Source organism: Eupeodes corollae, chromosome 1 (genome assembly GCF_945859685.1).
Source record: "Eupeodes corollae chromosome 1, idEupCoro1.1, whole genome shotgun sequence".
Lineage (NCBI taxonomy): Eukaryota > Metazoa > Arthropoda > Insecta > Diptera > Syrphidae > Eupeodes > Eupeodes corollae.
The window spans coordinates 184,597,146-184,619,408 of NC_079147.1; the positions used below are offsets into that span (position 1 = coordinate 184,597,146).

Consider the following 22,263-nt stretch of genomic DNA (forward strand, 5'->3'; position numbering starts at 1 on the left):
TTAAATTTGTGTATGTGTTCTTGTTTTTAAATTGAAATTTAAAATTGAATTAAAATTAGTGAAGATGATTTATTGGTCAAATTATGATATTGTTGTTTTGCATTGGTTTTCATGAGCTCAGTTTAAGATTATGAGATATTTTGGTAGTTGAAAGCATTAAAAGCATTTTCTTTCATTTATTTTTTAAAATTAAAGAATTTATTAAAAAATACTTAAGATATTAGCTTTGAATTAAACATATTTTTATTGATCTGATTTTCTGATTTAATTTTGTATGTTCTTTCTGTTGCTGTTGTTTAATTGTTTGGGTCGATATATTTTATATTGTATATTTTTAAATGCTTGTATTTCATTGGATTAAATAGATTAATTTCCAAAGCGATCGTGTCAGACAATTTAACGGCCAACAGAAAGTGTTAAGAAGGAGAGAGGGAAAAAACCTTAAATGCAGCTTTATTAAAAAGGCCTTTTTTGATAATCTTGCTCTTTTTTGTTTACTCTCTCTCTCTACATATATGTATAGTTTTCTCTCTTCCTTGATTTTCTTCTTTGTTCAAGTTTTAGTTCGTATAATATTTTATGATGTTAACAATTTTCCTCACAGAATAGTTTTTTTGTGTTGTTTTTTTTTTTTTTTATTTTATATTTCTTTTTTTATTGTTATTATTATTATTTTTTATAAATATATATTTAATGATTTGCATGATTAATTATATTATTATTCTTTTTGACCCATCCATATACTCGAAACACCAGAGTATTCACAAGTAAAAGAAGTCGAATCTGAAATGGAAATTAAATAAATATTTTAGATAAAATGAACTTTACGTTAATTACAAAGGGGCGTATTTATAGAGAATAAATTAAGTCGTGATTTCTTGAGTTTAAGGCGTATTGGTTAAATAAACTCAGCTCTTATTCATAGACAATTTCTTAGCTGTGTTTAGTAAAACCCCAGGTTAAGGTTGTGCTCTACTACAATTACACTTCAAATGACAAAAAAATACTGTTAAATTTCCAAAACTGTTATATTGTGCTGTCATTTCTCAAATTTAATGTCGAAAAAAGTAAATAAAACAAAACTATTTAATACAAAATCAAGAAAAGCATCGTTTTATAATATTTTATATCAACAGCAAAGAAAATATAAAACGCTGACGGCAGAAAAACTGGTCGAAGTCGGAGAAGTGATTCGCTGGCATATCAACATGCAGATTGCCAGAAACGTGTTACCCTCTTTTACTAGTAGTAGTAGTTATCCAATATTAAGTAAATTTATAATCAATGTGACTGTTTCTATATATAAACGATATCTTTTGTAGAAATCCTTATCGCTTAATATATGTACATTTATTGAACCGTGTTTTTTTTATATTTTTCTTTTTCTTGGTGCCATATTTTGCAGATCACGACATAACTCAAACTCCTCTAAGATATCTATACATTCTTTAATGGCGGTATCAATCGACATTTTTCTGGACAGCAATTTTACGTTACATTTATTTGTTATGATTTACTTTTCCAGTTTTTCAATTTAGAAACAAAGATCAAATATGATATTTGGCTGTGATATTAACTACTTAAACACAGCATTTCCTAAGTTTATAATTAGACTACAGATTTAGTCTTTAACTTAGGTTTAAATTTATTTATAAATAGCCTAAGCTCTGGACTTGCATAGTAACAAGTTAGCAAGAGTTTAGCAAACAGCTATGAATAGCCCCAAATGCCTCTAAGAGCAATGTGGATACATTTTCAGAAAAATTCGTTATAAACCTTAACGCAATGTTAAAAAAAGCCTTTATTAAATCTTTTACGAAGGAAGTTCAAAAAATAAGGTAAACTTTATACTTTAAGGACGTCTTAAACGTTATGCAGGAGCAACTGTGTTTAAAATGGAGACACGTTTGAAAAACGGCCACAGAAAAAAAAAGTTTTGCTAGTGGTCCACTCGAATTCAACTTATTTTCCACCATTTGCCAGAACAAAGCCTCTTCTTCTCTTGTTTTCTTTTCACGTTGAGTCTTCATACAATTTTAAAGCATTTGCAACAGATCCTTGTTTAAAATGTTATCCCTTTTTGACATTAGAATGACTTAATTTTTTCTTATAATAAGCGCACACTCAAGGGAACATACCCTTATTATGCAGAGGCACAGTGTGAGCACTATGAAGAGGAGAGAGGTTGAAAGGAGGTGTCGGTGCACATTGGTTTTGAATTCCTGAATATTGGAAAAACAGAGTGCGGTAAAGCATTCCGCATTCGCGTAGTACGGCTAAAGAACGAATCACTGTACTTGACAGTAAGACCGAAGTTGGACTCGAGGGTATATTGATGAGCGTTCCTAGAAGCGCGAGTGTTACGGTTGAATTGTTTAAGGGGAGGAATGCAACTGGCTATTTGCCTAGAGCATAAACCGTTAAAATAACGGTAAAAGAGGGTGAGACAAGAAACATTCCGACGATGTTCAAGCGACGTAAATGATCTTATGATGGTAATATCACCAATCAATCTAGATGTTCTACGTTCAATACTGTCAAAGAGGCTTAAGTAAGTTGCAGGACCGCCAGCCCAGATATGGGAGTTATATTCAAGCTGTGGACGTATAAAAGTCTTGTAGGTAACAGCCACAACAGAGGGGGAGAAAAACATTTTGCATTGTGTTAGAAAACCCAAACATACAAGCCATCATTCGGTTTTCGAAGCATTAAATTCCACGCGGTTTTGTAGTTCCAATTGTATAGTGCTGTTAAAGTCGGAATTTAAAGAGTTTATCATATTTTGTCGTTGCAGTTCCACATCCGAAGAAAAATTATGTGAGTCTGAAAACGAATATGAAAAGCTAAGAGTACCATCATCAGCGAAACAATGTATTGGATTAAAAGTTGCAGACAGGAGATCATTAATAAAAATGAGAAAGAGTGTTGGAGATAGAACAGAGCCCTGGGGCACACCAGCATTGATTTTGTGGTTTTCAGACTTGAATCCATCCAATACAACTTGTAATACAACTTGTATTGAACGATTCAAAAGGTAATTACTAATCTAATTAAGGAGGGATTCCTGAAAACGGAAAGCACGTATTTTCGATAAGAGAGCCTGATGCCAAACCCTATCAAATGCTTTTGAAACATCAAGTGCAATGATCTTACTTTCTCCAAAACGATGTAAAGATTTGAACCACTGTTCGGTGAGATGAACCATGAAATCACCAGTAGACCTATTGCTACGAAAGCCGTACTGACGGTCATTAAGAAGCTTTCGAGCTTCGAGATATTTCTTGAGCTGATAATTTTTCAGCGTTTCCATGACCTGGGAAAGAAGCGAAGTAAATGCAATCGGTAGGTAATTAGAGGGTGAAGAAGATTTGCCTTTGCTCGGGACGAGACCTGAGAAGTAGCACATATGAAAAAGTTTTGAAGAACACATCTTTGAGCTTTGAAGAACACCTCTTTAGAACAATAGTGGGGATACCATCCAGACCAGCGGATTTATGAGTGTTGGGATGTTTTGAAACTCTTGCCAAAGTACGAGTGCGAAAAAAAATTGGTTCTAACTCGCTCAAGTACAGGCGGAGTCATATCACTCATTGGCAGTGTTGAATTGGCGGCGAACTGCCTAGCAAAGAGATTAGCTTTCTCTAGGTAAGAAATGGAGTGTCATCGATAACGAACGTAGACCAAGAAAGAGTAAGTATTTTTCATATTTTTTTCAATTACCAAAAATTTGTACTGCCTTTGGGACATTGCACTATTTTTTGCTCATGTACAAATTTGGTCCGTCGAATATGGGCGTCGTAGGCATTCCTGGCTTGCTTGAACTTATTCCGGTTTTTCCGGATGGTATTTTACAACATTTATCAGAATTGAACATATTTTTGGAACATAAACATGATGTCAACTAGCAAAACTTTAAAAAAGTGTTTAATACACTACGAAGTACGAACGTTTACATGAAAGAATTAAAAATTAGTATTTATATAAAAAACAAAAAATGCAAAACTCCTAAAGTTGCCAGGACATATGTAACTTCCTTATTGGTGACGAGTTTAAAACTAAAAATAAGCCAATGGGAATGTTGGCTTATAAAGACATAAGGTTAACGACTGTGTCAAGCGTGTCGCAAATACAATTTCCAATATTATGTCCATTTGATTCTTACAAACTACGATTTATCGTCAGTAATATTAATACTGAGTGAAACGGAAATAAAAGAAAAACAATAATCCTTAGCTCGTGAAAGAGAAACAACTAGAACGAATTCAGAGATAAGACTATATAAGGTTATAACATCAAAGACAGAAGAACAGATGAGAAAGAACAACAGAAAGAATTAAACACATGAAATCAATGGGGATCAGTGACTAGACCCTTACTTTGAAAGTTTTTTAAACCTTGCAATTATTTGAACAAATTGTTTGTCTCCATTATCATGTGCAACAGGTTTTCTTCCGCAAACTGTACTCCAACTATTTTCAACTCAAGAGAAACATAAATAAAATATTCTGTCGAAATAATGGGATTTTGGAAAAAAAGAAGCTCGAAGGAGAAAATGGGAAGATTTCCAAAAGATAAAGAAAGTCTTTAACAGTCTAAGCAACGAACTAAAGAAGATAATAAGTGAGTCCACAAATGATTCTGAAAAGTCTGACAGCAGATGCTTCTCCTGAATACTCTTTACGGAAAGCAACAGAATCTAAAAAGACACCAGGCACATAACCCATCCTTAACATCATAGATGGGAAACCCGAAACATAAATTTCTCTTTCAAGGTCAAAGAAGTAGCTAAGGTTAGGTTAAAGTGGCTGCGGATTCAGAATTCACACTTAGGCCAAGAGAAAAGGCCCATTGTGATACCACATGAATCTAGAGAGTTACCTCCCACTAGTCGAACCATTTTGAGCTTTTTATAAAGCGAAAAAGATATTTGATATCCTTTTTAGCTAGTTCACTAGGATTATTATAAGAGTATTCTACCAGATGAAGTTTGCGTCTTAGTGAAAGAGCAGGGCAAGTGCAGAGAAGGTGAGAGATTGTTTCCTCTTCTTCTTCGTCCATACAGCTCCTGCAGAAGTCATTTGAGGCTACACCAAGTCGTATTGCGTGTCTGCCTATAAGACAGTGTCCCGTAAGGACACCTATTAGGGAGCTAATATGAATTCTGCTTTGAGATAACAAGTCTTTAGAGCGCTTTAGGTCCAGTGAAGGCCATATGAGTTTTGTGGCTGCGCATGTTGGTAAATTTTGCCACCTAGAATTTGATATCGCAAAAGCTGTTTCTTTGGCATAAGCTTGCATGTAGCTATCGGTATACCTATATCCTCATTTTCAGGTGAAATAAGCATGACGGTTCCATTTTTAGCGAGTTCATCGACTCTACAAATTCCCGTAATGTCTCTGTGGCCCGGCACCCAACATAGGTGAATGTTAAATTGCTGCGCCATCTCCATAACAGACGATCGACAATCGAGGGCCGTTAGAGATTTGGGTGGGACGCCGTCAAGAGATTTGATGGCAGCCTGACTGTCAGGGAAGATGCGGATATCAGGAGTTGATATCACGTTTTCTATTAGTCAGGGAGAGAACCTCTTTGATCGCTAAAATTTCCGCTTGGAAGACGCTACAATGATTAGGGAGGCGGAATGAGATGCTTAGATTAAGCTTTTCTGAGTACAGACCACTACCAACTCCCTCATTTGTCTTGGATCCATCTATATAAAAATGGATGCATTTAACATCGTTGCCACTTGTTTGCTGAAATTGTCGAGGGGTGTCAGATGGAGAAGAGTGTCTAACCCTGCTAAGGGGGTGTGGTTCTCAATGCCCCGCTTAGACACATGCTGCAGAGAACTGCAGTGCGTTGGACTCTTTTGAGTTTGTCGTAGTATGTGACTTTCTCCAGTGCAGTCCACCACACTGCAACCCTATACATATGTAAGTATTGCTCGGATGACCGATGTGTATAGCCAATAAGATATGCGAGGTTGAAAACCCCATTTGCTCCCTTTGGATTTCTTGCAAAGTAATAGAGCTACTGTAGCTTTTTTATCTCTTTCCTGAATACTAGTTTTCAAACTTATTTTTTTGTCCAATATCAGACCAAGATATTTACCTTTATTGGTAAAAATTAGTGGTACACCTTTTATTCAAGGAGGTACAAGTACTGGGATCTTGTATCCATGTAAAAAGGAAAAGGTCTGTTTTTTGAGGATTAATACTAAGTCCGCAGTGATCAGCACATCTAGTGAGCATAGTGAGTGCGTTTTGGAGGAGGTCTCTCAGTGTATTAGGATGTTCTCCTGTGACGGCGATAGCAACATCATCAGCATACGCAACCACTCTGTAGCCTTCCCTCTCAAGGGATATTAGTAGTTCGTTAACCACTATGTTCCACAGGAGAGGGGACAGAACACCACCTTGCGGAGTGCCTCTACCGATAGACAAAAATTTAGTACAAAAATCCCCCATAATAGAGTTGATGATCCTGCTTTTTAGTATTAGATTAATCAACTCACAGATTGAGTATTCGACGTTTAGGGTCGTCATAGCAGAAGTGATAGCGGATGTGTCAACGTTGTTGAAAGCGCAATCATTATCCAGGAAGGTCACAATAATATATTCCTTTTGCTCTAGGGAGTATTCGATAGTTCTTACCAGAGTGTGCAAGGCTGTTTCTACCAATTTCCCTTTGCAGTAAGCATGCTGAGACATCGATAGTCTCTTATCAATGCTATAACGTGGATGGATATCAATCAATCGTTGAAGAGTTTTGAGAATGAATGATAGGCTAATAGGTCTTAGATCTTTAGGGTTGACATGTGAGCATTTGCCCGCCTTGGGAATGAAAATTACCTTTACATCTCTCCATCACTGAGGTATATAGACCAGATCTAAACATTTTTTGAAGATCATCTCAAAGAAGTAGGAAGCATGTGTTAAGTTAACATAAGTTATCTAATAGAAAATCATTAACCTACGATCTTATGATTGCACAGGACAAAAAACTCCAATTTTTAAAAAGAGAAGCCCTTAACACAATACATCCACATCATTCGAAAACTGTAGAAGTCATTGTTATACCTAAACAGGGTAAGCCACTAACATGAGTAGCATCTTATAGACCAACCAATGTCACTTATACCAATCAAATCGTTTTACGGATTTGGTGGAAAAAGCACTTAAAAAAAAAAACAAGTATGCTTGGCTTTGTTCTTAGATGTTCTTCAAACGTTTGATATGGTTTCACATTTAGGACTTTAGTACAAACTGTATAGGGGCCTTATCAGGCAGTACTCCGAAAAATTGAAATCTTATGTTACGAACCGACTATTTAGAATACCGTACGATCAAAATTACGAACCAAAGAAAATACAAGGTGTACAGATTGAAAGTGTCCTATCACAAACCTTGCATTTTGTGTGTACAGTATGCCAGTGGATACCAACGCTATCAATATTGGTGCCAGATAGATCCGTTGCAAGGGCTACACAAAAATTGCAAAACGCTGTCTATAAAGAAAATGTTTGGCACCAAAAATGGCGTATCAAAAAAAGGAAAACAAAGCAAAAACATAAATACTGTGCCAATTTCTATAAACATTACATAAGAATTTTACTCAAATACTGCCAAATATTAATTAAGAAGAAACAAGCCTCATGAGCTGATGGTGTAAAATCTCTGGCAAACTACAAACTTCCCATCTAAAATGAATTTTAAATTAAGAAAGAAGAATAATTTCTCGATCTTTCATATATTGGCACTTTTTAACCAGTGGTTTAAGTGGGGTAAGAATACCTCAGTATTTGGTGTATCGATTCTTACACAAGAAAATGTTGAAGCGTAAAGCATTCTCATGACTGAATCGGTTTGCTTAAAACCTTGGACTGTAGCTCATAGATTGTTTGGGTGATATTGGTCCGTAAAAGAATAATTGTGGCATGAATGAACCACAGTTCGTCCAAATCCATGTCTTTGATTTCAGTTTATATACACTGTTGACCAAAACGTTGTTCCCAGCTTCATTTTCATGTGGATACTTTTTGAGTCTTCTCTATAATACCGCCCGTGTTTTCCTATCCCCAGATAAATTTGCAACATAATTGTTGACGAAACTACGAAGCGAGAACAGATAGTCTGGTAATGAATTGCGGAGTCAACTGGAGGTTATAGGCGAATAAACCAAGATCTTTCTATAGAATCTTCTTCAGGCTAGTGCGTGAAATATTAAGCTGTTTAGATCGATTGTTTAGACTAAACAGAGAACTTTCTTTGAAAAGAAGATTTTAAATATTCGCAAAGTTGTTTATGGATACACAACACCAACACCAAAACAAGTGGAACCATCTTTCAAAAACCCACAGAATATCTTGGATATGCAGATGACATCGACATTATGGGAAGAACCAAACGAGCAGTGACGGGTGTCTTCTCTAATATCGAGTCTGATGCGAAAAAATGGGTCTTGACATTAACGGGGACACAACGAAGTATTTACTGTCGTCAAATAAGAGTTGATTCACATTGTTGGTCAAAACGTGACATTTGGCTGGTATAACTTCGAGGTGGTGGTAAACGAAATTGTTTATCTGGGCACTGTTGTTAATTCTGCAAATGACCAGCGCGGAGATCAAACGTAGAATTACCCTTGCTAATCGCTGTGTCTTTGACCTAAGCAAGCAGTTGAGGAATAAGGCCATATAGCGAAGTACCAAAAACACTGTACAGAACCTTTATCATCCCAGTCTTGCTGTATGGTGCAGAAGCATAGACCCTCACTCAGACGAATGAAAGATCTCTTGATATCTTCGAGAGGAAGGTTCTGCGTACGATCTATGGTCCGGTTTGTGTCGACAGGCAAAGTAACATCAGGCGGAGAAGATATAATCATGAGTTATACGAGCTGTACAGCGACTTACCAACGCCAAGCCTGAGGTAACAAGAAGCAGAGGCAGGTCTCATCTCCGATGGATTGATAAAGTTGAGGCCGAAGCACGTCAACTTAGTATTCAAACTTGAGGCAGCAAGCTGGAGATCAAGTAAGCTGGCGAAAGTTATTACTTGAGAACCAGAGGCACAATGCGCTGTAGCGCCAACTAAAGTAAAGTAAAGTAAGTATACGGATTTTCTGTCAAGATTTCGAGAGAGTAACAGTTTTTCAAGAGTCAGAATAATCAGTGAAAAAAAAGAAATCACTATATGGCCCACCCTATTTTTTAGGAAGCTCTTTACACTACGTAGAACTAAAAAAAACTCATTGTTTTAGCGAATTCTAATAAAGAATGTGAATCTTTAAAGTTTTTCAAGGTAAAGGAATACCAAGATAAGTTTTAGTAGTAGAAAAATTAATATGGTTGGAACTTTAAACTTACAATTATAATTACTCGTTAAACTCGTCACTAAACTCTTTTATGTTTAAAAAAAAAAATAAACTGATAACTGATTAACGGGTCTAACTCTGATCCATGGAAATGCTTTCGGTATTATTATTTGAAAGTGAATCCTTTTGAACGTAATCATAGATTTTATTCAACTCAGGTGTATCCTTGATGGATTTTAGGAAATCAGCCAGTTGTTGGTTTTTATCTGTCAAAAAGAAAATCAAATGGATTGAATGTTTAAATGGCTTGAAACTCGGAAAATGTATTTAATCTTACCTGCTTTAGGAATCTGTGCCAATGCGGATACCGCTCTCAGGGCTGATCTCTTCAACTCATCTTGTTTTTCATATTCTTGTTTAACCGAATTAGCTTTGACTTTATGTGTACAGGTATCACGTAGTTGTTGAACAAATTGATCCAGTCCTGCAAATTGAAAGCAAAAGTTAGTTTCAAAACCTCCTTGGTTAGTTAGTTGATTTAATACTTACTTAATAACACATCTTCTGGGCATAATACAGCCAATCTAGCTGTCATTAAGTATGTTAGCATTTTAATGTCATAATGATCACAAAGTCCAGCTTGAACATGATCCAAAAATTGCATAACATCAACACGATCCAAACCTTGTTCTAGAAGTGTGTACATGCATTCAAAAGCTGCCTTACGAATATCTAAGCCATCGTCAACGGTGTGTTTGAAGGGACCCATTTCAACTTCACGAATCAATTCACCCTACAGAATTAAAAAAGATGAAATACATGTGCATTGTCAAAAGAAAACAAAATCATACCTTAACTTTAGTTTCGGAATAAAGCCATGGCAATAATGTTGGCAGAAGATCCCTAACCAAGCTTGGTTTGTTGTGAACCGCTGAATTAAATGCAACCAGAGCGACTCTCCTCACCGATGGTTCTGGATCACGTAGGGCAAACAAAAACTCTCCAATGCATTGCTTGAGAAGTAGATCAAAAGGCTGTGGCTGATCAGAGATGGTGAACTTGACACTGGACACAACAGCGGTCCTCATCAGGGCACTTTCACTGTGCAAAGCTTGTTGCAGGCGAGGCAAAAGCTCCTCAGGATTGACCAAAACCAGTTTGCCCAAACATTCGGCAACAACATTCCGGGAACCTTCCTCGGAGCATTCACAATGTTTGAAGAGTTGCGCCCAAATCGATGGAACCGATGGCAACAACTGTTCCAGACCATTTGGTGTATTCGATAGGGAGGAGATTACTTCTTTCAGCGAATGTAACAGAAGATACTGTCTCTTGGGTTGAGCTTCAATTTCTTTGAGAATCAAGGGCAAGAAACAGTGTAGAGATCCCACAGCAACAGCTCCTAACGCATGGCTGGCAGCTCCCTTCACATCCTCCGAACTAGCTCCGAAGCAATCAATGATGATCTTTGGCAGAGAATCGATTGAGCTCAAATCGAAATGCCGTCCAATTTCCCCGATGGTCAGCAGACAAAACACCAAATGTGTGTCTCCCTGACGCTTCTGTAGATCGTTGAGCAGTTGAGATGCCAATGGGACTGCTTCTGTGGGACTTTGTAATGTCAAAGCGGCAACGCACTTAGCCAGCGAATGATATGCCTGCTTGTGAAGCTGTTCCGTGTTTGTTCCATTGAGAATGGGCTCCATCAGCTTCTCCAGCAACTGATGGTATCCAAGTCCAGGCAATTTAGCCTTTACCAGAGCTTGGAACAGCTCCAGGGTGCATGTAAGAGCGGCGCCTTGCAGTAAAGGTGATCGCACCAAAATCAACACCGACGGCATGAACTGATCGTGAATGCCGACCAAAGCCTGTGGCTGTCTCCTAGCAGTTGTCGTAAGCAGAACCAACGACAATTGAGCAACATGCAGATCGGCGTCGTTAAGCAGTGCTGGAATTTCGCTGATGGCTATCTGCAACAACTGGGGACCGAATAAGTGAGAATAGTTGTCGACCAAAGTGTTTAGCAGAGTCAAAGAGTTGAGTTTGAGTGCACGCTGATTCTTCCTCAGGAAAGATCCCAGAGCTGGGAGAACGTCTTTGAGAATAGGGGACAAATCAATACGTAGTGGGGATCCAGCGATCATAGTGAGAGCCTTGACCGAACTCAAACGAGTCACTTCATTCTTTAGACGTTCCATGAAGATGGGTAGACAAGTTGCCAATTCCGCCTTAAGTAGATCACCCATGTTGGCAATGATCTGGCCCATGCAGGCTATAGCACGTTCCTTAACCTCTTGATCCACATCGGTGGCTTTGAGTTTCTGCAGAGTAGACGAGTATAGCTTCTCGAGATCAAATTGAGCCACTTCGTAGCCTGAGCGCATGTCCACCGGACGAATAACCTTCACCAGCTGTTGCAACACCAACAACGCCTCAGTGGCAATCTTGTAGAAAGGATCGAACACAGCATTAACCACCAATGGCACCAGCATTGGAATGTGAGGATCGAACACCTGAGGATTGTGTCCCTGTAGGAGGCTGCACAAAAAGCTCAAAGCATCAATTTTCATATTTGAAGATGAATTCTTATCACTAAGAGAATACTGTATCCCTGGCATAACGTTGTTCAAATGGTTTCCAAGTGCTCCTGGCAGAGCATTGAGTAATTCCCTTAGCAGCAAGAAGCAATCTTGTCGAGTTTTCATCGACTTTTCCCTCATCAATGGCTGAATTGCCTTAACGATAGCTGGAACCTGATCCTGCAGGAGGCTTATTGGTCCAGGAACCTGCTCCATTGAGTCGGGATCATGAGATATTTCATCGGCTGGGCGTGTATTTTTCAACAGAGCTATATAAGCATGGAAAATGTCGGATTTGACATTCTCCTCACGTTCTTTGAAGCGTGAAATCAGTGCAGGTGATAGATCACGATAGAAATCTTCAATTAGCTCATGACGAGTTGCGATGAGAGCTTCGAGGCATTTAGCTGCGGCACGTCGTACTTTCCAGCTCATGTCGTCATCATCGCTGTATTCTTCGCTGTCCACGTACTCCTCATCTTCGGTATCCATGGCCACTCCAGATTCGCCATCGTCAGCTTCGTAGTTGTAATTGGGGTCATAAGTAACGTATTTCATGCATAATTCCAGAATCTGTAATCAGACAAACATTAACAAAAGTCATGAAACTAGTAAAACTTTTTTCTGTCCAAATTGTGAGTCCACGTTAAAAAATTTCCTTATTTTTCTTTGTTGACTGGAATTTTGTATGAGACGAAATTGCAAACAGAGATAGGTAAGGGGCATGCATCAACTTATCTGAAAAAAATTATTTAGGGAAGAAAGCAGGCCCGATGAATGGAGACATTCTTAAATGCATCCAAATCATCCCTTACAGAATCTTCTCTTCCGTAACATGTGAACGTCCTAATCAGTTTGGCTTTAGGCCAGGAAAGTTCACTGTCGATCAAATATTCACATTATGACAAATCCTGCCATCTATCTTTTCATCGATTTCAAGGCCGCATATGACAGCATCTACAGGAACGAACTGTATAAAGCCATGTCTAGTTTTGGCATCGCTTAAAAAATTCGTTCGTTTACTGCTCGATATTGGTTAGAAACAAATTAAACGATCGTTTTAATTTTAAAAAAGGCTTTAAACAAGGTGATGCGTTGCCATGTGATTTCTTTAACATCGTCCTTGAAACAATAGTGTAGAGCTCCCACGTCAACACCAGAGGCAAAAGTCTGTCCAATAACTCGCGTATACTCATGACATAGTCGGAAGAACTCAGCACGATGTTAATGGGGCGGAAAAAATGGGTCTCGCGGTTAATGAGGGCATGGTGTTATCAAGAAAGGGCATATAGATCCGACAACTTCTCGGTCAAAACGCCACTGTCGACAGACGTAACTTTGAGGTAGTTAAGGACGTTTTCTACCTGACTTCCGCTATGAATGAAGAAAAAAGCAACATCACTTAGATCAAACGAAGAATTACTCTTGCGAACCGCTGTTTCTTTGAGCTTAGGAAGTAATTGAGTAGCAAAGCCCTCTCTCGAGCAGCCAAAGTCTCGCTGTATAAGACAGTCATAATCCGCTATAAGTTGCAGAAACATAGACGTGACAGCACCTTGGGTCGTTTCGAGAGAAAAGTTCCACTAATCTACGGTATGTACGCTTAGAAGGTGTGTCGAAGAGAAGATGGAACAATCTGGTGTGCGTGCTGTCTAGCAACGTAGACATAGCCAGAAGGATAAAATTCCAAAGCTTGAAATGACTGAATCACGTAGAACGCATGGATACCATTTCTCTGGCCCGGAAAGTCTTCCAATCCACCCCAAAAGAACAGCGAAGGGGAAAGTGATCTCACTTACTTTGGAGTGCGCAACTGGAATATATTATAGAGACTAAGCTAGATATTTAGAAGAAGTTTGTTGAATGAGGCCCTAGTTTGCAGAGAGATATAGATAACGGCACCTTAAGTAAGTATGTAATTAATATCTGCAAAACTCAACTTTTCACCTAAGGTTACCTTAGCTCCATGCATCAGATTTGTGTGTGGGAATTGACATTAAAGGGAATGTAAATGCATTAAGGCATATTTTTAAAACTAAGGGGATTCTGACTTAAATCCTTTTAAATTATTTTCTGATCAGAAATAAATAAAACTTTTGGTTATGAAAACGTGTTATGGGTCTGTGGCGTAGCATCCAAGACCGTGCGATTTAACAACGCTGGACTATTGTTTGTGGAATTGTGTTAAGTGAGATTATTGACGGCTTGACAGAAATATTGGGTTGGTCATTGCTGACATGCGACAAAAAGGGGTCAAACACTGATACTCTCGGTTGGAATTTATTTCAGCCATTGATCTCAAACCAAGACAACAAATCTACACTTTAGTTTACTAAAGCAGTTCAGTTTAAGGGTAAACTCATGATAATTTCTGGAAGTGCGAATATTAGTGTAAGTTTAGGTTGAAGTTTCTGTCACAGATAAAATAAGTCACACCTAAGATATTTTTCGGGTCATTTTATACCACATGAATCTAGAGACATTCAACGAAACCAATTGCAGAAACTTACATAATCTAAAAGGCTATAGCTGCCTATGATTCTGAGATCCATTGGATCAATGTAATAGAATTCCCAAAAGTGTATTCTAAAATTAAGCTAGAGCGGGCAGATACAGAAAAGTTGAGGAATTGTGTCCTTTTTTACAACATCTGGGAAGCTTGTCCTTAATGCATTGTCAACAAAGGTCAGTAGTCGTTCTAGAAACTATCCGAACCCTTCATCATACTCATGATCTAAAATGGCGCAACACAAAGAAGAAGCCTCTGTTGACTGAAAAACATGTGACAAAGCGACTCGCTTGGGCGCATGAGAATATTGATAGAAATTTTTAAAATATCATTTTTACTGATGAATGTTCTATATGGGCACGTTCTGTCCTCACGCGAGGCTGGTCAACTTCCAAAAATAGGCTTGTTTAGCGGACCGTAAAACATGGAATAAAGAGGCATCTTTGAGGCTGCTTCTCAAAGCAGGGATTTGGCACTTTGTACCTCTTAACTGACAACCTAAAAAAAAAAGATAAAAATCTAAAATGAAAATGATAAAAATCTAAAAAAGGCTTTACTGGCATCTGCCAAAACATGGTTCACAACAAAAAATGAAGGTTGAATACTGCAGGAGGACAACAATCTTAAACACAGCATTAAGCTCTAAACTCAGTAAAAGACTCAATCTGGCATCGTAACATTGGATTAGTAGTCGCAGTTGCCCGATGCAAATCCTATCGAAAATGTGTAGGCATATATTAAACGGCAACTTCGTAGAAAACGCATAAGATAGTGTTCAGTTATGACTCAAATCAAAGAGCTTATATAAATACAATCTACTTAAACATATCAAGCACTTGGAAAATTTTAGACATACGTTTGTAAGGTAAAATCCGTTTTCATGCTACTGAGAAAGTGGTTATATTATTTTACCTAGTATTGGTTCTATTTATGAAATCTTGTTTTAGCAAAAGTTTAATGTATTAGCTACAGTCCCTGGCCCTATTATTAGACGCGCTTTAGATTTTATGCAAAATCTCAATTTTCAGCTATTTTAACACTGTAGTGCACGCGTGGCCTACTATAGTAGACAACAGTAACAGTTTTCTTCATAACTTAGCACTTTTTTATGTCAGATTAGTGTCAGTTCAAATAAGCCTCATCAACTAAATTTGTCAACAGGTCAGTATCTCACTTCACGTGTTCGCGATTGCATTGTTATGTAATAAAATGCCAAAGTCATGTTATTAATTACAATAGTAGTACGTGCGAATATACGTGTAAAATTTAGGTAAGCTTAAGTAGTCCGCGCGAGTATTCGTGTACCAATTTGTTTTGTTGTCTGTTTCTATTTTCTTAGAAAATAAAGGTTTCTCATCCTGAGTGATTCAGACCTAGATAGATGGTTTTTGGAGATGGAGACTGATGATGTATTCTTTGATCCAATTGACAGTGAAGAAGAGGAACCTGGACCGTTACCAGATCTTGAAAACCTGGTTCATGAGCGTCAGGTGGAAATTGAAGCTTTCGAAACTGAATTGCGCTACTCTAACGGCTTTTCGGAATCAGATAATATGCCTCTCACGGATTGTTTGGTAGAAGACCCATCAGCATACAAATGTCCAAATGGTACAATTTGGTCAAAAAACGTACCACTAGCTACTCGAACTCGAGCTAATAACATTCGGGTAAGGCAACCAGTTCCAAAAGGAGAAGCATCTGGGAAAGCCAAGGATACGGTGTCGAGTTTTGAATTATTTTTTACACAGGACAAAATGAATGAAATTAAGTTGCACTAATATATATATTGGTAAGATAAAAGGCAACTTTCAAAGAAACCGGGATGCTAAACCCACATATTCTATTGAAATGAGAGCTCTTCTGGGGTTGTTATATGTTATTGGAGTATCCAGAAATTGGTGTCAGAACCTAAAAGATTTTTTGAAATAACTCTCAAGGCATGGGATTAGTGATAGTATACAGGGCGATGTCAATAAATATATTTCGTTTTCTTTTGAACTATAAGATTTGATAACGTCACTGACAGAGCTCAACGCCGAGAATTTGATAAATTGGCCTCAATAAGAAAAGTTGTAGATTTATTCACGCACAATTGCCGCAATAATTTCGTTCCCAGAGTCTATTTGACGTTCGATGAACAACTTGTGGGTTTTCGAGGTCGTTGAGGATTTATCCTGTATATACCGAACAAACCAGATACATTCCGAATAAAAATCTTCATGGTAGTGGATACAAAGTTTCCGTATTTATAAAACTTTGAAATCTACGTTGGAGCACAGCCTGGAGGTCCTTTTCAAAAGTCCAACAGGGTGAATGATGTTGTCCATAGAGTTTTGGAGCCACTTTAAGGTTTGGGTTGTAATGTTACAATGGATAATTATTTACCGAACCTACCTCTAACTAAGGAATTATCGGAGAAGAAAATTACTGCTGTGGGTACAATGAAAGCTAATAGACCTGCAATACCTAAGGAATTTAAGGCTTCTAAAGCTAGAGAAATCAAGAGTTTCATTTTTGGCTTTCAGAAAGACGCTAAACTTGTTTCATATGTCCCAAAAAAAAACAAGTCGGTCACATAACTCTTAACAATGCATTACGATGCAGCAATTGATCCCTATACGCATGAACCAGAAATAATTACTTTTTGCAATTGTACAAAATGTAGTGTTGACGTTGTTGATAAAATGTGCAAGCAGTACAGTGTTCTACCTACGGAACTGCCGCCGATGGCCACTTACAATATTTTTTGATTTGATGAATATTGCTGGTATAAACGCTCTTGTTATCAACAGAATGAATGTGAGCCATGACAAATTTGTGAGCCGTATCTTTTTGCAGGACTTGTCATACAATCTAATAAAACCGTTACTAAATAACCGGCTATCGATTGAAACAATTCCTAGGAAACTATGGACTAGAATTGGGATGCTTTTGGGGAAATCTGCATAGGTACAGCACGAGCTGGCACCGAAGATGGGGCGACTTGGCAGATGCGCTGAATGGTCCAGGGCCAAAAATAGATCCACCAGAAAATGGTGCAAGACTTGCTACAAATGGATTTGTCCCGGCAACCAGGCTGTAGTGTGATTTCGATGCTACGAAAATTAATTTTGTATATATTTTTATTTTTTTGTATTATTTTTTAAACAAAAAAAAATAACCTAATGATCTTTAAACGGTCACTTTTGTTATTTTTTTGTATTGACATTTTTTTTTCTTTAAACTTCACTGCAGTGCTTCTAATAATATAGCCAGGGACTGTATAGGACTGTATAAGTGGTGAAATGAGCGCACAGTAAAGGTAAATATTAAACTTTTGTGCCATAACAATGGGCCATTAAACTTGATTAAGCGTGTCCTACTCCATCACGGACAACCACTTTTACCTAACCACCTTCATAAGAGATCATCTACAGTTAATAGATTTTTTGGGTGTTAGTGAAGACGGAGACAGAGTCCAAAGATTTAATAGGGGCCTGACTATCTTTTGAAAACCCATATATCTTTCATTTTATGACCACAAAATGTTCTTCCTTGAATACGATTCAGTGTTTAGGAAGGAGAGAAGGGGAGACCAATTTTGTAGCTGTTTTGAGTGCACGATTCTACTAACTATGTCATTAATTAGTTTCAGGAATGCCATTTTCTCCCAGAAAGCTCTGTGAAGTATTATAATCTTAATTTTGTATCGATCCGTATTTGTGGGAGTCTCTGTGCTTTAGAAATTGGTTTTAAAAATTTAGGAATGTTATTAGTAAACTGTGGAGAAGCTTTTACACAAATAGCCCAGTTGCTGACTATAAATATATAGAAGTGTCTGATAGAGTAGTTTCCAGCGCCACAAATGGAGTCGTGCGACTTTTATGGAACAAATGTTTTAGAAACCAAATTTCAACATTGCTATAAGTCGGATATAAGTGACTAGCTTTGACTCCAAAACTTTTAGCAAGACAATTTTTAGATTTTAGAAAGAAAATAAGGACACGGATTCTTTAAAAAGCGAAACGAAAGCGTCCCTTCGTAGTGACCTAGTGGCTTGCAACTTTTAACCAACTCCTGTGCCAGTAATGTTAGAAACAGAGGAGACCTAAAGTTTTTCCGAACGGGTTATTTAAGAATGCCATTTTTCATGACAACAATTACTCTTGGAGGGAGTAATACCCGTGGAAAACAAAAACTTAAGGTGGCACAGACAAAGATTGAACCCAAGACCTCTGACATGACAGTCCTACGTACTAACTATCACGCCACGGGTTTTACTTCTTTGAGTAACAAGAATCAATTTGTTGAAACAAGCGACAACGAATGTTAACCAGGTGTTTTTTAATTTTAATTCCGAAAATTCAATGAAGATCATATAGTTCTAGTGGTAGAAGGTGAAGAATCATACTTGCGGCCTCTAATGGACAAGATTATAAAGTCGCTGTAGTTTGTACTAATTAATAGATTTTGTATATTTGTTATTTTAAAAGTAACTCACCATAGGAATGTGTGGTCCAATAGCATCTGGACAACGAAGTACAAATGCTTCGCATGCTTGCAAACAAAATTCTCGAAGTTCATCATCATCCCGTTGACTGTACTTATTTAAAAGGAACATAGCTCGTTCAATTCGAGTACAAAGACGATGTCCAGCTTGACGACTAAATATGCATTTTATAAATTAAGGAAGAACATTTAAATTTTCCTCTCCACCAATTACTTACCATATTGATGCCAAACATTGAATATATGTGCGTATTGCTCCCTGATTCTGTGGTTTTTCAAGGCCTTCTAACAAATGGTCAATAACTCCATTGTATGCAGTGGTATTGGCCAAAGTCAACAAATGAGACAGGGCGACTATGGTTCGTTTACGGACTGCCTGACGAGAAGAACCCAACTGTGGAACAAGAGCCTTTAGGATAGCAGGATGGAAGGGTACTAGGAAATCTCCAAAGCGAGAAAGCAAATCCGAAAGAATGTCCAGAGCTTCGAGTTTTACTGAGACATCTTCCTGCATTTGTGTTCAAAATAAAAAATAAGTTCATATACCAACAGAGTGAGTGTGAATGTCCAATTCACCTTCTCAATAGCATTGCCAAGTTTTCCAGTGATCCTTTGGCAAACATTTGGTGCAAGCGAATTCGAAGCCTGAGGTAGTTCCGAAATTACCGTCTTCAATCCTATGCTCGAGATATCCCTCAGTTGTTCTGTATTCGAAATCATATTCGCACACAATGAATCAACAATAGTCTCAACTTGATTCTCTTTGACCTTATTAACCAGCGGACCCAAACACTTCACAGCCAAATTCTGAACTTCTCCGTTTTTGTCTTCCAATAATTTCAACACCATTCGCACGACTTTTTTCTCCGACTCGTCGTCCAACTTAATACTGTCCTTTTGCAATTCCGTCATCAAATCATTTGTGGCCATGAACCGGAAATCTTTGTCACTGGATGTCATCTGGTGAATTGGGGGATGATCAAAATGACGATGGTTATTGTGATGTATGCAAAAAGAAAGGATTGAGCATGAATTGCATTAAATGCATATGGTGGGGTATATATTTTATTTTTTAAGTGTTTGCTTATGAAATGGCACACAAATTTACCTTTTCCAGAAGATTTGCAATTTGATGATATTGATGGGACGCCATTGTTTTTGCTATGGAGGCTCCGTCTGTCCTTTTTTCTACTTTGGTTGTTCTTTCTGTATGTGGCTCGTCGTTCTCGTTGTCGTTCTTCGATCCTTACTTTTTGTTAAGTTTTTCTTTTCTCCGAGCTCCGACCGAGGAAAGATTTTATGATGTTTTTGGAGTTCTTTGAAATATATTTTGTTATTTGGATGAATATGCACAATATTTTAATGAATTTTTCAAAGAATATTTTCAATTCTCTTTGGAATTCTAAGACAACCCGGCATAGAATAGAATTTCACATTCACACTCGGGTGAAAAATAATCAAGATGAACATGAACACACAGAGACAAGACAGACCGCAGACAAATTATTTAACGAAGAGTAGAAAATCGTCAAATTCGATGAAAATATTGTGAATGGTTAAGTGATGCCAAAATTCTTAAACATTGAATGAAATGTTTCATAATGATGTAATTCTCTAATGTTTAGTATGATGCGGAAACAGAGTATTGGCACACAAAATGTTGAATGGATATTAATTCTAATTGTCAATTTACATGTATCTTAATGTGATTTCTGTCAAAAAAGGTGACACTGCACATAAAATTGATTGGCCAGTTTTTAAATTGGTTGCTTTTTAGTTTAACTGAAAAACTGTTGCGTTGGCAACTTTTTACTTTTCAGACTTTGTAATGCACGAGAAGTTAGAATTGTAAAATGTTTCTTAAGCACTATTCACATAAGCACGACTAACGAATGTACGAATATTCGAAGATTTTGACATTTCGATCACATGAGAGTTTTAAATTCGTCCCAAATGAAGTTTGACAAGGAGCCACAGGCAAACACCAATCGCCACTGAACTGAAACCAAAACAAGAATGATGTTTTTAGGTTAAGTACGCGCGATTGTTTTATTCGTTGCGAATGTGGATATTGAAAAGTAAAAGTATGTATCATAAATCAAAAAGAAACTATATTGCTATCGTTTTATTAAGAATTTGTGTGGAAATGTGTCTTCAAACGTATATAAACCCACATTTTATAATTCATTCGTCGTTCGTTGGTCGCTCTCATGTGAATACTACTTTATACTACGTTTCCACCGGGCACTAAACCGAGATTTAGCTAGATTTGTCACAAATCTCCTTGAAATCTCACAGATTTACAATAGAAATTTTAATCTCCTCAAATGAAGATTTCAAATAAAACTCATTGAAATCTACTTGGAAACATTAGTTTGTCAAATGAAACAAACTTTTGTTAATAATTGTTGAACTGGCCCATTTAAACGCTCATTTCGTTTATTGACAGATGGAAATGTCAACAAAAACTATCTGCCTCACCATATTATTCAAATTGAAAATAATAAACAACTCAAAAACGAAATAAAATGTAAGTATACAAAAATAATAAATACATAGGTACAAGAATAAAATAAAACTAATTACGATTGGTTGTTATGACAACGTCAAATTAATCTCCTTTTCTTTGGTGGAAACACCTCATGATTTATTTTAAATCATTTGCCTTAAATCTCGGATTATTTTTTGGTGGAAACGTACTATTAAGTGTGTTATTACACTCAGACGTTTTTAGAAAGTGCGAAAGAGAAAGTAGGTGAAATAGAAATACTTTGAAAAGTCTCAACCCGCAGAGTTCTGGGTTCAGGATTGACTTGGATGGTCTTTGATGTTTCTCTTTCTTGCCTTTTTTTGTTTCTTGGCGTTGCTTTATTATTGTTTTTGAGTAAACAAGAAACATGCCACCGGACAATTTCAAGTGAAGAAAAGACCTTATATCCGAATTAATTTAAATGGATGAATGGTTTAGAGAGCTTAGCTTGGTAGTTTAAGCTATGCATTCCTAACACCCCGTTCACCCGTTGAAACAAAGTTGCAGCCAACTTATCATCTGGCGATATTGCGTTTCTGAAAATTTAATTTTTTATTTCGTTTTCAATGAACGACAAAAGCAGGTTAAAAGTTTCTTCATTCAGCCTTATATAATTTTAAAACGATGATTTATCATTCGATTTTAGGTCTTTTGTCAAGTAAGTGAAGGATCAAATGTCAGATACATTTTCTCTTCTGTTTTTAATCCAATTCACCTCTTTTTTTTGCTTGGACATTTTTAAAGCATCCTCACAAAGGTCGTACACATCTAACAACATTTCTTCATCGGATGAGATGAGAACAACAAATGAAAGAGAAGTGTCAAAACATGCAACCGAAAA

At 37.2% G+C, this 22,263-nt stretch overlaps 1 protein-coding gene across 1 annotated transcript; it reads right to left on the reverse strand.

The window, feature by feature from the left end:
* Positions 1-218: 218 nt before the first annotated feature.
* Positions 219-20,366, reverse strand: LOC129938385 (cullin-associated NEDD8-dissociated protein 1). Its single transcript, XM_056045912.1, has 9 exons — positions 20,001-20,366; positions 19,469-19,852; positions 19,111-19,400; positions 18,885-19,047; positions 10,168-12,468; positions 9,866-10,109; positions 9,654-9,800; positions 9,369-9,582; positions 219-783 (listed from the first exon to the last, which is right to left on the reverse strand). Exons 1-8 carry the CDS (start codon positions 20,043-20,045, stop codon positions 9,449-9,451), a joined length of 3,708 nt encoding a protein of 1,235 aa, XP_055901887.1. The 5' UTR covers positions 20,046-20,366; the 3' UTR covers positions 219-783; positions 9,369-9,448.
* Between the last annotated feature and the right edge of the window lie 1,897 nt (positions 20,367-22,263).

Coding starts and splice junctions, on each gene's coding strand:
- LOC129938385 (XM_056045912.1), bottom strand. CDS start 20,045: ATGGCGTCCCATCAATATCATCAAATTGCAAATCTTCTGGAAAAG. Junction 10,110..10,167: donor ATTCCGAAACTAAAGTTAAG/GTATGATTTTGT, acceptor TTAATTCTGTAG/GGTGAATTGATTCGTGAAGT. Junction 9,583..9,653: donor GGCACAGATTCCTAAAGCAG/GTAAGATTAAAT, acceptor TCTTTTTGACAG/ATAAAAACCAACAACTGGCT.